The sequence below is a fragment of the Leuciscus leuciscus genome, assembly GCF_965113295.1.
Source record: "Leuciscus leuciscus genome assembly, chromosome: 12".
Classification (NCBI taxonomy): Eukaryota; Metazoa; Chordata; class Actinopteri; order Cypriniformes; family Leuciscidae; genus Leuciscus; species Leuciscus leuciscus.
The window spans coordinates 37796460-37815243 of NC_138736.1; the positions used below are offsets into that span (position 1 = coordinate 37796460).

At 37.8% G+C, this 18784-nt stretch overlaps 1 protein-coding gene across 1 annotated transcript in view; it reads right to left on the bottom strand.

Moving 5' to 3' along the window:
• rapgef5a (Rap guanine nucleotide exchange factor (GEF) 5a) overlaps window positions 1-18784 on the bottom strand; it is a 69518-nt gene that overhangs the window by 42791 nt on the left and 7943 nt on the right. Inside the window, exons 2-6 of the mRNA XM_082186947.1 lie at window positions 14443-14496; window positions 11180-11286; window positions 8952-9073; window positions 6985-7147; window positions 1973-2054 (exon numbers count right to left, since the gene is read on the bottom strand). Coding sequence (XP_082043073.1) covers window positions 1973-2054; window positions 6985-7147; window positions 8952-9073; window positions 11180-11286; window positions 14443-14496 — 528 coding nt within the window. The remainder of the gene's footprint in view (window positions 1-1972; window positions 2055-6984; window positions 7148-8951; window positions 9074-11179; window positions 11287-14442; window positions 14497-18784) is intronic.

Here is an 18784-nt window from a genome sequence, read left to right on the forward strand (position 1 = left end):
CAGTAGTTTCAATTTTGATATTTTTAGGTCAAACCGTTCTTGTCTGTCAGTCATATAATGCAGGTCTATGGTCACTATCTCAAAGAGCATGCACAGAGTCCAAATTAAAACAATTCTCCATCGTCCAAATTAAACAATTCCCCATCGTAAGTACACATTGATGGCCTAAGACACGAAACGAGCGGTTTGTGTGAGAAAACGAACAGTATTTATATTGTTTTTACCTCTTATACACAGCCATGTCCAAGTGATCTGATCTGACGTGTACGCAGACTGGTGCATAGATATATACACTAGATGTCGCCTTGTCTACGGCAGTTCATTGGAACGAATGTCTTTAAGGCGACATCTAGTGTATATATCTATGCACCAGTCTGCGTACACGTCAGATCAGATCACTTGGACATGGCTGTGTATAAGAGGTAAAAACAATATAAATACTGTTCGTTTTCTCACACAAACCGCTCGTTTCGTGTCTTAGGCCATCAATGTGTACTTACGATGGGGAATTGTTTAATTTGGACGATGGAGAATTGTTTTAATTTGGACTCTGTGCTTGCTCTTTGAGACAGTGACCATCGACCTGCATTATATGACTGACAGACAAGAACGGTTTGACCTAAAAATATCAAAATTGAAACTACTGCAGAAAAAAAGACACCTACATCTTGGATGCCCTTGAGGTAAGCTAAAACATACCAAAAATGTATTTCAAAGTGAACTATCCCTTTAAGTGTGAAGAACATTTTAACAATCTAAAGAACCTTTTGTGGACTGGATATTAAAGTATCTTCATGGAATCTTAAGATGCCATGTGCAAAAGTGAAGGCGAAAATTTTTTTTTGCAATGTGTTCTGGGAAATGCGTTATGATGTTTATGGTTACCGGTGTATTTAATTTACTGACGTACAAAATAATTGAAAACATTTCCTTTTACGTTTCACAATTAGAACATTTCAAGTTATTCTGAATTTTAAAAAAGAGAGACAGATATATTATGTGCAAATTATGTCAAACTCTTTCACACATTAAAAAATAACATAAAAAAAAAGTTAAAGTAAAAAAAATAGATAACCTCAGCAAAATAATAATAGGGAAGAGTAATGAAAAAATAACTAAAACTAGTCATTTTCCCTATTGACAGTACTTTACTTTCCATAATGATAAACAATGTAAAGCACTGCAATTTATTACTTTTTGGAATGTCACAAAAATCAGTGATCAATGAGCAATATGTAACCAAAATATGTATTTGAATATATTTTTAAAAATATTATATGTTTTACTTGTGTTTATATATATTTTTTATATTATATGTTTTACTTATGTTTATATGGTTTACTATATATATATATATATATATATATATATAGAGAGAGAGAGAGAGAGAGAGAACAGAGAGAGATAAAATAATTTTATTTTTCAAGTTAATACATTATTATTATATATATATATATACTGTATTAAAATATTTCTTAAAATGTAATATATATATATATATATATAGTAAAACATATAAACATAAGTAAAACATATAATATTTAAAGAAATAAACATAAGAAAACCTATAATATTTAAAAAATATATATTCAAATATATTTAATTGTTTTGTTTTTTTTATAGAAAAATGTACATTTCATGACTTAAGATTTTTTTTAAATCCCATGATATTTTCAAAATTCTAAAGTTAAGATTTCCAGGTAGAAATCCTGGTATCCCTGAATAATGTAAATCGCCCGACAGCGATGGTGAGCCGTGGCGGGACTATGCAAGTGTTTGTTGGAGAGCGAGCGCTTAGTTAAATGGATGGTTTCTCTGTCCGCTGGTGTCAGACGAGTGTCGGTGTGATGGATGAGATTCTTTCAGGCTGGAGTGGATATTTACACACACCAGGGGACTGAAGACATGGAGTCAGGGATCTGGCACAAGGGTCAGCAAACACACACACACACACACACACACACACACTTACCGTGGACGTGAGTCTCTCCAGAGCCTTCATCTGGAGAATCTCACTGCAGATATCACGCTTTCTGTCGGGGTCTTCCTCGGGTCTGCAAGAGAACACACACACTTGATAAAACACCTCTGAAGTGACAATGCAAGGCTGTCTCGTGAGAGCTGACCTCTGTGACAGTGATGTTCTGTAAGACAAGAAGCAGATGTCATGTTCAAAACAGGCCCCGTCCCAAATGGGGCACTTGATGTGTGTCCCAGCTTTCAGAAGAGCCCTCGACACACAACTGTGGCCAGTGTGCACTGATGTGGATCCCTACTGACAGGCTAAACGCTGTTATCACACCAGATTGAGGACTTGAAGGAAGACGATGGCAAGGGCATCATTTGGGACATGAATACTAGTGTACTACACTGGACAAAACTGGTGTAGAAACAGTTTTTACTCGTAATTTACTAGTAAATTTGCACTACGGCAAGTGACACATTGAAATAAACATGACATTTTCAAGTACAAAGTATTTTCTTATAAAACACGCTCCAATAATATTTGTTTACAACTTTAAAAATCATTTTTTACAGTGTACCTATCTGTGAATACTAGTGTACTGTATAGTGTGCAATATAAAGAAGCTTTCCGTGATGAATATTATATCATGCATGTAAATTCAGAGAGTGCATCCTGTTAATGTGCTTTTTAATCCATTTATGTGTAAAAAATACCTAAATTGTTGGCAATATTATCAAATAATCAATCAGGAAATGGTCGTTTTAAAAAATGTGGTTGATTTTGCTTAACTCGTCACAAGGTCAAGGCGAGTGCAATGCATTATGGGATGCAGTGACTCATGCAGTGTGCTCTGGTTACATACTGCACTTTTTGGCAAATGTTGTAATGTATGTCTATGGTATTCCATGCATGCCAACAGAAAATGCACATACTGTGCACAGTTAACATATTGCATACTGGAAGAAAAAATAAAATAGTATGCCATCATTCCAAGCACACTCAAAGCCCTCTCTGCTCTCTACTGCCCCCTGCTGGTGGTGCACTGCATTACACATGATGCTCCAAGACACACATCAAGCTCAGACTGTGCTTTTGGCATGTGGTATAGGAAGTTTAAAAAGCATGCATGCAAAAATAAGCCATTTTTAATGATCAAATCCCCACCTCACACTTACACTTCAAAATAAAAATTATTTTTGGCGGCTTGAGTTATTATACTGTTCTTTAATAATTGAATTAAAGCTCTTGATTTTTCATTACATGTTCTTCAGAACATTTTACTGTTACTAAATAGTGTTTATGCATAAGCTATATGGCTCTTTGGGGATTTAAAAAGTAAATTTTTAGAGCAGATTGTGCATGTATAAACCACAACATGAGCAGAACAAACTGAAAACTGCTATAATCTGGGACAAAACAGTTGAAAAGAGGAAATCTCCAGCACATCCTTCCATATCACGCAGCTTAAACTGGGCCAGTGAGTTTGAGAAGTGGGCCAAAGTTTCCCTCCTTCTCCTCCACCACCGTCAGTCCATTCATCACACGACTGACACGCTTTCATCACACGGCGCATCTCTCCTCCTCGTCTCTCTCTCTCTCTCTACCTTCACGAGTGATTCGTAATGACGGCGACTTCTAAATGAGTCAGGCACGCTTGCACGAGAGGACAATTCACACACACATGCATGCGAACACAGACACGCTCACATATACACACTCAAATGCACACAGGCAAATGTAGACATAAACACACACACACATACTGTACGCAAATGCACGCTCATTCAGCCCACAGAACCATTACTAGTTTCACCAGAGATGAAGATAAAATTCAAATAACATGCAAATGAGCTGTACGGCACGAGGTGTGTGTGTGTGTGTGTGTGTGTGTGTGTGTGTGTGTGTGTGTGTGTGTGTGTGTGTGTGTGTGTGTGTGTGTGTGTGTGTGTGTGTGTGTGTGTGTGTGTGTGTGTGTGTGTGTGTGTGTGTGCGTGTGGGTGGCTGAAAGAGAGGCTGTATCCAAACAATCTTGGCTGAAAGCCGTCCTCTTCCTGTAGCTTCAGGGCTTTTTGAGACCAGCACCACACAAATCACCAGAAACCACAATCACATTCACACAAAACCACACAAAAGTCAGACTCATTTCACCATCTTTTTTTACATGTTGCATCTTTCGCTCTGGTATATAAGAAAAGTCATGTGTGCCAAAAACATCACAACAGTGTCAATAACTAAATTGTTTCTACAGAATAATTCCTCCCATAACTAGACCTAACCAGTCTAGTCAATACTGTAACTACACAGCTGTAAACAAACATTATTGGAGCAGGTTTTACAAGACAACACTATTTCAGTCTTTCCACGTTAGAATTTTTATTTAGAATGATTATTTTCAGTTTCTTTGTAATCAATTGTGAAATTTAATAGCAATATCTCAGTGAAAATTGTTTCTACACCAATTTTTTTTCCCTCAGTGTAACAACCATTCAGAAGTATTTTGGGGGAAATGATCTCTTTTATGATCTCTTTATGAACTTTTTGAAGCGTGAAACTGGTAGTTGCGTATCTTTCTCAGAAATGTCTCCGATTTCATCAAAACGATCTTCATTTGTGTTCTGAAGATGAACTAAAGTCTTGCCGGGTTTGGAACGAGACATGAGGATGAGTAAATAATGACAGAATTAAACATTTTGGCCGAACTATCCCTTTAATTCATTAGTCTGATCCAAATCGACTTCTTGAGTGTTATTGATGATTCATTAAAGCAATGCTCATAAGAGTGATTCGTGGATGAAGCGAACTGCACTGGTCGTGATGTCTGTGTTTTCTACACGCAGTCAGTGACAGCACAATAGAAAGACATGTTGTCTATTCATTTTTCTTTCTCATTATTCTGCAGTATCCAGTATTTTTTCCTCATCACGTTCAGTTCAGAAAAGCAATCTCAGTCAGAAACTCGGGCAAACTAGAATTTCTTTTGCCGTGAGGCTGTAGATCCAGAAACGGCGCGGGGTAATATCAGCAAACTTGCATGAGTTTCTTTTTTTCGTTTGATCTCATTTGGTTGGCTATTGCGTGAGGATCTCATTTCTGGTTTAATACACTCTCGGATGAGGAACGAGGGGGCGAAGAGATTCTGTCTGATTGGGGTCGAAGCGAAGCTCTGTGAAGCCGAACGGGATCAAACAGCTCGCCCGTCTGGTGTCACCGAGGCCAAACCGTGTCACTTCCAATTCCGTCAGCGAGGGGGAAAACGCTGCCGTGGACACGGGACGCCATCCCATGTTCACCTTCCTGAAAATGACATCAGCTGTCCGTTCAAATTGAATCTTGCGGTTCACATCTCTCTGCGATATCAACCTCGTCCTTCACTGCTAACAGAACGGCCTGAATCAAATCTCGCCGCAGACACACTTGAAGCGATGAAAGCATTAGAGGATGGACACGTTCTCAATCCCATCATCTTTCGCAAAGACATGTTTAAGCCAATCAAAAGCTTTAATCTACACACAGCTTAGTTCAATCGAATTGAGGTTGAGTGAACGACCCAAACGCTGGCCGCGGGTTTGTTCTGATCGGGTCGTGGACTACAGGGGAAAAATATGTTGAATGTGAGCTTATCTTCTTCTAAAAAGGACACACATCTTTTGTTTTTGATGTCAAAGGCCTCGAGTCCTGGAGATAAACTGGGATTTTGAAGGAGGAGAGGAACAGAAACCAGCCACCTGAACCTCTTTAATAAAATCATCACCTGTGGAAACTCTTTTATGATAGTAATATACAGAAATACTATACCATTCAAAAGTTTGGGGTCGGTAAGATGTTTTTAATCTTTGGGGTTTTTTTGTCTCTTATGCTCATCAAGGCTTTATTTATTAAAAAATACAGCAAAAATAGTCATATTTAGTCATAAAAATTGAAATATTACTCCAGACTTCAGTGTCACATGATCTAATATGATGATTTGATGCTCAAGAAACATTTCTGATTATTATCAATGTTGAAAACAGTCGTGCCGCTTCATTTATTCAGGCATCTTTGATGAATAGAAAGTTCAAAAGAGCAGCATTTATTTGAAATATAATCTTTTGTAACATTATAAATGCCACTTTTGATCAATTTGATGCATCCCTGATGAATAAGAGTGAGTGTTTTCAACTGTTTTCAACATTGATAATAAGGTCAACATTGAAAGGTTTTCCAAAAATAATCTTACTGAACCCAAACTTTTGATCAGCTTATATAACTTTAACAAAATCAAACACGATCAATAACATGATTAGCAAAGATGTTGTCTCTGTGCAAAAAATAAATACTCCTCTAAAGCTCATATACATGAGCCTATATACTCTCACACAAAGCAAACACACACATATTTTATTTCCTGCTTCCTGAGAAGGATTTGTGGTTAAACAGGATTAACAAGGAAAAACCAAATCAAAAGGTCAAGAGAACAATCGGTTTCCTGATGCATCCAAATCAAACAGACGGACACATGGAGACTAGTGCACTGCACAGTATATACTGCATACCATTTCTTTAAATAATACATGATATGAGACAATGACAACTATCTGAATACTGCACGTTTATCCTGGATTTCTGTGCATATAGAAAGTTTTCATACTGCACACAATACAGTAATACAGTACATATGGCAAACTTAGCATGAGTAGTACAGAAGCATTCTGTACATATTAACTGACTGAGCACATTAAAACCCCTTACCTGTCAGGGATCACTGGTGATCCCGGATTATTGTAGTTCAAAATATGTTTGAGCTTATATATCTCAATATTAATAACAGTCTGGTTAATTTTGAGTCTTGAACTATAAACTCTCAAGGGTTGGCTTTCTAAATGTATGTGTGTTATGTTTCTATTCAGAATTACTTATGAGCAGCAACCTTTTTATTTTGGGTATGTCATGTATGCAGCACTTGCCAAAATTGGGGGTGATGAGGAAGGGGTTAACAGACAGAGTTAGCATGATGTCACATGCATGATGGCTGTACTTACGGACTGACGACCCTGAACTGGACGTAGGGGACGAGCTGCAGAAGAAGACGGACACCGTTCTGCCATTCCTCCTCGTTGCGAAACTCACAGCCCTGAGCGTCGCACTCCTCAAACGAGAACTGATAGTACGTGTTCGAGTCTTCAAAGACCAGCCGCTGGTCCACTGAAGGGAAGACAGACAGGGATTTTCAGCAGGCAATGCAAAAATATATTTTTTGAAATTGAAAATAAAATATTTTTGCAGTATGTTTTATATTTTACTTCAGAATTTCAATGTTTTTTTTTTTGTAATTAATTGTTACATTTACAATTTCTGTGAAAATTAAAAAAGTGAAAATTGTTTCTGCATCCAATTTTTTTTCAGTGTATGTGTCACGGTTCTGTTTAGTTAGTTTATTTTCATGGACTTTAAGGGTACGTTTACAGGACAACGATATGCTTAAAACTGAGAAGTTTTTCCTTTGAGTTTTCCGCGTATAGACGACACCATTATCAAAACGATCCACATTCACGACTAAAAACGCTGTATTCTGCTGCCAGGCCAGTAGATGGCGATGAAACACTATAGACTGAACACGTAATACGCATGTGCATGATGTCATCGTCTTCAGAGATTCAGATTTTGTTGTTTACACGGAGACCGGTTTCAAAAACTTGCACTTTGAAACCCCCAAAACGGCAAAACGCATAAAAAAGATTTACGTTTTTAGTTGAAAACTAAAGTGTTTGTTATTTTCAGTCACATGTGTTCCTTTGGTCAGTTTCCCGCCACTCTTTAGTTGTCATGGAGATTGATTGTCATTATTTCCCTCATTTGCTTTGTATTTAAGTTGCAGCCTTTTCAGTGTTCATGTGTCGGGTCACACGTCTATGTTAGAGGTTGTGTTTTGTTTGCCCTTCGAAGTGGATTATTAAAGACTTTTGAAACTTGATCATCTTCTTGTTCTTCCTTCAACCATGTGCGAGTATGATGTGATGTGTGTGTGTGGTTGATATAGAGCCGTTCCAAGTTTATAGTCCTACGGAATTACAATTTTCCCAGTGGAATTTGTAAAATGATTCCCTAAAAAACCCATTAGAAATTCCAGAGGGAATCCACGGTGAATGAGCCTTCTGGGGTGACCTACAAATTTACATCACGGCTGAACAACTCAATTTGCTATCAAAGTTGATTCTTCACACTTTACAGTGTTAGGGATACAGTATTTCACGCAGTGTGTTCTGCCATGTTACAGGAAATTCTATACATTCTTAGAAAGAAAGTTTCTTGACTAAATTTTATAGAACACTTTATGCCAAAAAGATTGTACGGTCGGTATATAAGGAAAATGTCTTAAATGATTGCTTAATACCATAATTTTTAATGGGTAATTGAATTTTTTCTACTGATAAAGTATGTTTACGAGCTGCTTAATTCATAAAATGTAATTAAAATGAAAAATGAAATAACCCTATGGTGCTGTTCGGTCATTTTTGATCGATCATGGACATGATTTTTCGAAAAGGTTAAATAGTCCTGAAAAAGAAAGTCACACTTGTACTGTTCATGGTCAAAAATGGCCGCATTGGAAATGAATGGGAAACGAATTTCATCAAGTGGAAAGGTTTGGTACTGCGCCCAAACAAAATCTGACTGAATACTTTTTTTGAGATATCAACTTGTTTAGATTTATGGCTTTGATTTTCCTCGACGTTTTAGAATAAGACATGTTTTGGATAATATATATTTCATATAAAATAAAATAAAAATAGTATTATGCATTATTCATGCATTGCATTAAATGTTTAATTTAAATGAAAGTACATAGTAGATAAAGACACATAATATAAAGTGGGACCAAATAAAATGACAAAAACACAACAAAATGACAAAATCTTTAACGAAAAATAAAATGAAAGCAAATAAAAATCAAATCAAATTCTAAATATTAGCGAGTCCTATAATAGTCTATAGTGGTGTGTGTTACCTGAGTGCAGGATCCCCAGTTCCAGAAGCACCTGCCAGACACGGGACGCCATTAACCGGCACTGAACCGACACACACTGTTCCAGGAGCCACTGGACCAGCTCCACTCCAACATAACTCCTCCTGCATGCACACACACACACACACACACACACACGCATTACTCTCACTGCTCAAAAGTGTGCGGTCAGGAAGATTGCTTAAATAATTTAATACTTTCATTCAGACACATTAAACTGATCAAAAATGACATTTATAATGTCAAAAAAAAAAAGATTTGTTTTGAGTTTTCTTTTTTCCCAAAAAGTTTTCCCAAAAATATGAAGCAGCAGTACGACTGTTTTTAATATTGATAATAATCAGACATTTTTCTTGAGCAGCAAATCATCATATTAGAATGATTTCTGAAGGATCATGTGACACTGAAGACTGGAGTAATGATGATGAAATCATGCTTTGATTACAGGAATAAATTACATTTTACTACATATTTCTCACATAGAAAACAGTTCTTTTTAAATTGCAATATTTCACATTATTGCTGTTTTTACTGTGTTTTAATCAGCCTTGGTGAGCAGAAGAGACTTCTTTCAAAAATATTTATAAAATCTTCCCAACCCCAAACTTTTGCACGGCAGTGTCCCGTCATTAGCAGAATAAAACACAAAACAGAATTATAAAACGACTCTAAATTCCAATTGGATAAACAACATTGAAGCCCACACACACACACACACACACACTTTTTTTTTTTTTTTTTTACGCTATACCAGATTCTTTTCAGATGCTATTTTCATGGAGAAAATCATACTTATTAAAATATAATTAAAATATTAAAATATTAAATATAAAATAAAAATGAAATAATATATTTAGGACCCATTTTTCCTAGTCTAAAAACGGATGCACTTTTGTAGGGAATCAACACAATAAATCAGTTTTCCCAGAGGAGTAATCCAATAAAAAAACGCTTTGCAATGTTGCATGACGTCCATAAACGGCCTGCAGATCTGCTCAATGAACTACATCACTTTGGGGACAAAATATTGCTCATTGGGATTTAATAAATGCAATTATTTTTTGAGTATTGAGTGTTTTAATCATATTGCTGCTGTCGCTGTTTTGCTTTGTGCATCCGTTAAAATCCACATAAAACAGTGTTTGCAACCCATTTCACTTCTGTAATGTGAAGTACAGTATTTCCAGATAACAGGCAGGAACTGACTGGATCATGAAAGGCGGTCTCTAGTGAATGGAGGGGGTTAAAAATAAAAAGAAGAAAATGCAAAACACATTTTTAGATTGTGTTAAAATCACTGCAACACTCTCATTGCATTTGCTGTGATATGATATGCCACGTGACGTAACATTATCACGCCGTCGCTGATTTGCATTTTTAAGTCAAGCTCATTTCCATTGGCTTCATCTGGAGTGTGTTCTTCAAAAGCATGTAAAGCTCTCCCTGATTCTGTGTTTTTCTGTCACACATTCACACTCCACCTTCAGACGGGACGATTCTATCCAATCAGAGTGAAGTTTGGACAGCGGCCATCTGCCAGAGCGATAATGGACATCTGATGATTCAGCCCAACCGTCCACACACACACACACACACACACACACACACACACACACACACACACACACACACACACACACACACACGATGACCCTCAAACACTCGTTTACCCTCTTTTACATTGATCCTGCGTTTTATGAACATGATTGTAACGTCACACAAGTTATATCACACAACCACAGTTCAACTGGTACAGCATGACAGAGTTTAGGATTGTTTAATGTTCTGCACTTATTAGATCGAAAATACAATAAAACTGTAATATTGTGAAATATTATTACAATTTAAAATAAGTGTTTTCTATGTGAATATATAGTCAAATGTAATTTATTCCTGTGATCAAAGATGTATTTTCAGCATCATTACTCCAGTCTTCAGTGTCACATGATCCTCTAATATGATCAAGAAACATTTATGATTATTATCAGTGTTGAAAACAGTCGTGCTGCTTCATACTTTTGTGGAAACTTTTTCTTGATGAACAGAAAGTTCAAAACAGCATTTCTTTGAAATAAAAAATCCTTTGTTACATTATAAATGTCTTTACTGTCACTTTTGATCATTTTAACAGGTCATTGCTGAACTTGTGTATGCTGATCAAATGTAAAGCTTGAATAAATCTTTGAATAAAGTGTGTATGAAAGCGTCACCTGATGATGCGAGCGAGGTGGATCTTGTCTTTGGCTGGATACGGTCCGTGAGACAGAAACACGTTTCTCAGAGCTCGTCCAGCGCAGGGAAAGCTCTGTGAACACGTCTGTCAGACACACAGATTTCACATTATTACTGAGAGTTGACGCGGTGTAGTGTGGATGCTTGTTGCTATAAAATAATCAGAAATATAATGACATCCACAGGAATGAAAAATGCACAAATAAAATGTCTTTAAAATCTCAGCTAGACAGCAATAGAAGAGGCTCCTGCTTTTCAGAAGTTTTCCCTGAGAATCTCACAAGTGTCTCCTCTAGAGATGCAGAACAGATCTCAGTGATGTCTCTCTAACTCTCTAACACGAATGATCTAAGCTTCTGTCCAGATTGAGTTTATAGCTATTACTGCACAATAACAATGGACTCGTTTGTGTCTGTTTTTATATGTCCTAAGAAATGCAATGAGGAATTATTCGAGACTAAGTCATTTAAATTAATCATAATTGAAAACTTAAGCCTGTTGAGCAATAAGAATAATAATTGAGCAATATATTTGTCCAGTGGGATGATTTTATTAATGTTAGTGTGTTTTGATAAAGTTTACATAGATTAAACATGTGCATGTGTGTGTGTGTGTGTGTGTGTGTGTGTGTGTGTGTGTGTGTGTGTGTGTGTGTGTGTGTGTGTGTGTGTGTGTGTGTGTGTGTGTGTGTGTGTGTGTGTGTGCTGTTAAACTCTACGTTATGAGAACAAAATGTCCCCACAAATATGTCCAAAATCTTTGTCCTTGTGGGGACATTTTTTTGGGGTCCCCATGAGGAAAACTTAGATTATAAATCATACTAAGTGATTTTTTTATGGTTTTTAAAAATGAAAAAATGCAGAACGTTTTCTGTGATGGGTTGGTTTAGGGTTAGGGGATAGAATATACATTTTGTACAGTACAGAAATCATTATGTCTATGGAAAAGTCCCCATAAAAAATGGAAACCAGTGTGTGTGTGTGTGTGTGTGTGTGTGTGTGTGTGTGTGTGTGTGTGTGTGTGTGTGTGTGTGTGTGTGTGTGTTGAGTGTGTGTGTGTGTGTGTGTGTGTGTGTGTGTGTGTGTGTGTGTGTGTGTGTGTGTGTGTGTGTGTGTGTGTGTTTAGCTTGATTACTAAAAAATACATAAGTAGAATATCCAGTGCAATACACCCTCAGCCACATTTGACCTACATATACACAGTGACACAGTGACTGCCGTGTGTGTGTGTGTGTGTGTGTGTGTGTGTGTGTGTGTGTGTGTGTGTGTGTGTGTGTGTGTGTGTGTATTTCTGCTGACATCCACAGTTTGCATATCTGATATCATAACGCTTCCTCCTAAACCTCTCGTTCCATCTGTCTCTCTCTCTCTCGACTCACTTTAATCAATACAACACTGGCCTCTCTGATCCACTCAAAAGCACCTTCAGCATTATTGATCGTGTTTAATAACACTGTCAGAATCCATAGCGACACCTTCAGCACACAGATGCCCCGTATGAGGTCAGAGGTCATGACCACAGGTCGTGACATTTGACCCACAGAGCAACCGACACCAATAGACTCTAAATTCTAAATGGATAATAAAAAACAGTTAGATTATTAGTATTAATACATTTCGCTATTTATTGAACATTTCTTGAACTTTATTAAAGCAATAAGGCTGTGCTTTATATTAATTTGACCAAAATATCTAAATTATAGCTCTCATTATTAGCTCATTATCTCTTTATTTGTCCTAACACAACTAGTCCATTGGCCAGTCGCTTGGTTTCCATTTATATGATGTCATACAAGATAGTCCCGCCCACAGTGGAATCTCATTGGTCAAAACTCTACATTAAACATCAAAAGTTCAGATAGGATTTTTGCTTTAACTGCGGCGGATTATGTTACAGGGTAATGCTCGTTCTCTCATGGCTTATTGCTTTAATAAATTCTGGGCTCACTGAAAAAACAAAACAGAAAAAGATCATGATCTCTATTCAGTGATAATCATCTATATTCAGAACTTTTTCATTGTTCTGTGATGATCTGTAAAGCAGAAGGCCCTATAGAGGCGCTTTGTCTCGTTCATGTGTTTGATCCCGTATCTGATGTATGTTCTTTTGTACACACACCCCATCAGCGCTGCACACGGGCGATTAGACGTTAGCTTGAGCATTTAGCAGAGCTCAAGCGCGGATTAAAAGAAGCTTCAGCCATTCTAATGAGATGAGAACAATCACATGAGAAGATCCACAGATTAACATCACAGAACTCACACCACCGACAACATCATGTGTGTGTGTGTGAGAGAGAGACGCTTTCAAGGGGAATGTAATGCTCAGATGTTTACTGCAGTGTTGTTAACCAAAACTAAAATTGGAACTGCTAAAAAAAAATTATAAAAAAATTGGCTTAAAAGTACTTAAATTACTCAAATTAAAACTGAAATAAAAAAATGTAAGCTACATAACAAATATATTTTTTAAAAACTAGTAAAAATGGCAAAAGCACAAAACAAAATTAAGATGAAAAGTGAAAATATATAAAAATCTAATACAAAATATTAATAAATATTATAATAGTATATAAATAATATGGTAGATAGACAGATAACACGATGGATGGATGGATGGATGGATGGATGGATGGATGGATGGATGGATGGATGGATGGATGGATGGATAAATAGATAGATGAAATGAAAATTAATTAATGTTAATCAGAAATATTGAAAAATCAAAAACGAATAAAAATACCAAAACACAACAAAATTACCAAAACTTAAACTTGAAAATAAAAGCTAATTCAAATATGAATAAGTACTATAATAGTATATCAAATATAATATATTATATACTGTATCTTACTGTATATATTAGATACTTTATCAATTTAATCTCAAACGTGTCTCCAAACATTTCCTACAAGAAAAAAATAGGAGCAAACTAGATTTTCTGCAGAAAATGATGTGCTTGCCTGTGTGAAATGCACATAAGGACCCTTCAAATGATGCATTGACATTCTTGGTCTTGGATGAATTTGATTAGAAATATTTATTTGACTTCAGTCTAAGACATATCTTCTGAAATTCCTAAAGGAAAGTCTCCTTTTGCACTCCATTTAAACTCATTACTGTCTTAGGAGAAACATTTTTCTTTCATATGGAATATGATTCTCAATAATAATATTCAGGGTGGACCATGGAAAACTGTCCCAGCTCCTCACCGATTTCAGCTTTAGATTGCCATTTCTTACCTTGGGTTTGGGTGTGACGCCGGCGCTGGGTCCCGGGATGGTGTCAGGTGACTGCTACACAATCATAAAGAGAGAAACGAGAGGTGTCTCAATTCAAAAATAAATAGGTTAAACTCAACACAACCACACTTGAACATTATGAACCTTTCGCCACATGTTCACAACCTTCAAACACAGATGAAATGTTCTGAATGTTCAAACACTGGCGTGACCTTCACATGAAAAGCACTGCAGATAGTCACAGAAATGCGATTTTACAAGGTAATCCCATCTCAAATGTGACATTCTGCCATGTTTCTGGATGTCATGATGTGCCTTTGATGTCGTACAACTAGATGCATCTTTCCTCATGTTTCGTTTTGACACTGCAATACAATACAGCATGCAAATTGTGTGGTAACCTTTAGATGTGCATTGAAAGGTGAATGGGTTCAAACCTTTGGGTATTTTGATATATACTACAGTACTAAATTACTTCCACATGCATATACCATTGTGTTTACTCCATGGAACTTGAAAGAATACTACAGTACAGTGTCTCATATGCAAAAAAACAAACAAACATGCTATTGCCATAATAGACATCCAGAAAAAACATGGTAATGCACAGACAACGTGTCACTACAACATTTTTGGTGAATAAAATAAAATAAAATTAAATGAAATAAAATTTGGGGGGAAAAAAGTTGAATTGGCAACTAACTTAAAATTTTAAATAATTTATAAATAGATTGTAAATAATATGTTATAAATAAAAAAAATATTAAAAAAATTATTAAAACAGAAAAAAAAATGAATTAAGGCTAAATAAAAATAGTAAAAAACTAATAACAATTACAAGAACAAAAAAATTACTAAAATTAAAACTTTAAAATTAAAGCTAATAAAAGAGGAAAATATTAATAGTACTGTCAAATCGATTTGTGTGTGTGTGTGTATATATACATATATAAACATTTATGTTAGATGCTATTAATTGTGATTAATCAATTCGAAAACACTAAATATTAATAAATATTACAATAGCATTTAAAAAATACTAAAATAACATTGACCCAGGGTAATACCATGGTACTTTTTTGATCATGAATGCTTAACCTCTTTGAAGAAACTTTGCAGGCATACAGTGTATGACATGAGGGACTTAATGACATTCCACTTCTACTTAATGCTCTCTCAGCATGACATAAGTTTATATTAAACATGCGCAGTCATGTGATCATGTCAGCCTGGAACGGGCTTCGGTAAAGTGACGTTCTGTTAGAAAGAAGGCTTGTTAGGTTTTATTTGGACAAACTCTCAGTGTCGGGCCTTCATGTCGAGAGCTCCTTAAACGAGGAAGAGCCGGATCAGTGGACAGAGCTGGAACAAAGACTTTGATCCTCATTATAACGATCAGAACTTTTATCAGAAGGAGTTTTATCAGTCTGGAGTGGCCCACATTCGCTCTTCTGTGTGTCGTATTCTTTTACAAGCCAATCTTTTATCTTGTGTCTCCATTGTCCCATTATACAAGAGCTCAACAGAATACATAAAGATATTTCAGATTGAGTGGTATTTTTTCTCTTCTACTTGTGTGTATTGTCTTATTTAAGTTAACTGCATCAGAATCAGAATCAGAATCAGAAAGAGCTTTATTGCCAAGTATGCTTGCGCATACGAGGAATTTGTCTTGGTGACAGTAGCTTCCAGTACACATACAATATAAAGTGACAAGACAAGTGACAAGTAACATAAGTATAAATAAAAAATAGAAAAAAATAAAAATAAAATAGAAATAAAAGATTATAAATTATAAATATATATAAAGTTATAAGGTGCTATAATGAAATGTCTGAGGGAAGTATTGCACATGTTTGTTCCACAGTAGGGGAACATTTAAGTGTTCATGAGGTAGATGGCCTGGGGAAAGAAACTGTTCCTGTGTCTGGTGGTTTTTGTGCTCGGTGCTCTGTAGCGTCGACCAGACGGTAACAGTTCAAACAGAAAGTGTGCTGGGTGTGACGGGTCCAGAGTGATTTTGCGAGCCCTTTTACTCACTCTGGATGAGTGCAGTACTTTGAGTGTGGGAAGGGTAGTGCCAGTGATTCGCTCAGCAGTCCGAACTATCCGCTGTAGTCTACGGAGGTCGGTTTTGGTAGCAGAGCCGAACCAGACGGTGATGGAAGTGCAGAGGATGGACTGGATGACAGCTGAGTAGAACTGTACGAGCAGCTCCTGTGGCAGGTTGAATTTCCTCAGCTGACGCAGGAAGTACAGTCTCTGTTGGGCTTTCTTCACAATAGAGTCTATGTGAGTGTCCCACTTCAGATCCTGAGAGATGGTGGTGCCCAGGAACCTGAATGACTCTACTGCAGTCACAGTGCTGTCCATGATGGTGAGTGAAGGGAGTGCAGGGGGGTTTCTCCTGAAGTCCACGATCATCTCCACTGTTTTGAGCGTGTTCAGCTCCAGGTTGTTATAACTGCACCAAAGAGCCAGCTGCTCCACCTCCTGTCTGTACGCAGACTCGTCACCGTTCCGGATGAGTCCGATAACAGTAGTGTCGTCCGCAAACTTCAGGAGCTTGACAGAGGTGTTTTTAGAGGTGCAGTCATTTGTGTACAGGGAGAAGAGCAGTGGTGAGAGAACACATCCCTGTGGAGCACCGGTGCTGATGGTGCGGCTGTCGGACGTGATTTTGCCCATTCTGACTAGCTGTTGTCTGTCTGTCAGAAAGCTGGTGATCCATTGACAGATGGAGCTAGGGACAGAGAGCTGGGTCAGTTTGGTCTGGAGCAGTGATGGGACGATGGTGTTGAAGGCAGAACTAAAGTCCACGAACAGAATCCTTGCATAGGTCCCTGGTTTGTCCAGATGTTGTAGGGTGTAATGCAGTCCCATATTGACCACATCATCCACAGACCGGTTTGCTCTGTAGGCAAACTGCAGGGGGTCCAGCAAGGGTCCAGTGATGTCCTTCAGATATGCTAACACCAGTCTTTCGAATGACTTCATGGCCACAGATGTTAAGGCAACAGGTCTGTAGTCATTGAGTCCTGTGATCTTTGGTTTCTTCGGGATTGGGATGATGGTGGAGCGTTTAAAGCAGAAAGGGACTTTGCACTGCTCCAGTGATCTGTTGAAGATCAGTGAGAAGATAGAGGCCAGCTGGTCAGCGCAGGTTTTCAGACAGGCTGGTGAAACACCGTCTGGGCCTGGTGCTTTCCTTCTCTTCTGTTTCCTGAAGATCTGACGCACATTATCCTCACTGATCTGAAGTGCAGGGGGGGAGGGGAGGGGGATGGCTGGAGGTGTTGATGGCTGTGTAGAGAGATGGTCAGGGCGGGTATGGGGTGTCTGATCGGGGGTCTCAAATCTACAGTAAAAGACATTCAGCTCGTTCGCAAGATGCTTGTTGCTGTCGATGCTGGGGGATGGTGTCTTGTAGTTGGTAATGTCTTTCAGGCCTTTCCACACTGATGCAGGGTCGTTGGAGGAAAACTGGTTTTCCAGCTTTTTGGCATAGCTCTTCTTAGCCACTTCAATCTCCTTTGTCAATGTGTTCCTGGCCTGATTATACAAGATCCTATCCCCACTCCTGTAGGCATCTTCTTTGACCTGACGAAGCTGTCTGAGTTTTGGTGTGAACCATGGTTTATCATTGTTGAATGATAAGTAAGTCCTGGTAGGGATGCATAAATCCTCACAGAAACTGATGTATGATGTTACAGTCTCTGTGAGCTCATCCAGATCGCTGGCAGCAGCTTCAAAAACACTCCAGTCAGTGCATTCAAAACAGGCTTGTAAGACCTGCTCTGTGTCGTTGGTCCATCTCTTTACAGTCCTTATTACTGGCTTAGCAGTTTTAAGTTTTTGCCTGTAAGTTGGTAGAAGATGAACCAGGCAGTGATCGGAAAGTCCTAGAGCTGCTCTGGCGACGGAGCGATATGCATCCTTTGTTGTGGTGTAGCAATGGTCCAAAATATTATTGTCTCTGGTGGGGCATGTAATGTGCTGTTTGAATTTAGGCAGTTCACGTGTTAGTTTTGCCTGATTAAAGTCTCCGAGAATGATAAGAACAGAGTCCGGGTGTTGTTGTTCTGTTTCTGTGATCAGATCAGCCAGCTGTTGCAGCGCCGTACTCACGTGTGCTTGCGGTGGAATGTAAACACTGATGAGAACGAGCGAGGAAAACTCCCGCGGCGAGTAGAACGGCTTACAGTTAATGAAAAGCACTTCCACATCAGGACAGCACATCTTCCTTAACACAGTTACATCAGTACACCACCTTCTGTTGATGTAAAAGCATGTCCCACCACCGCGCGTTTTCCCCGTTGACTCCATATCGCGATCCGCTCTG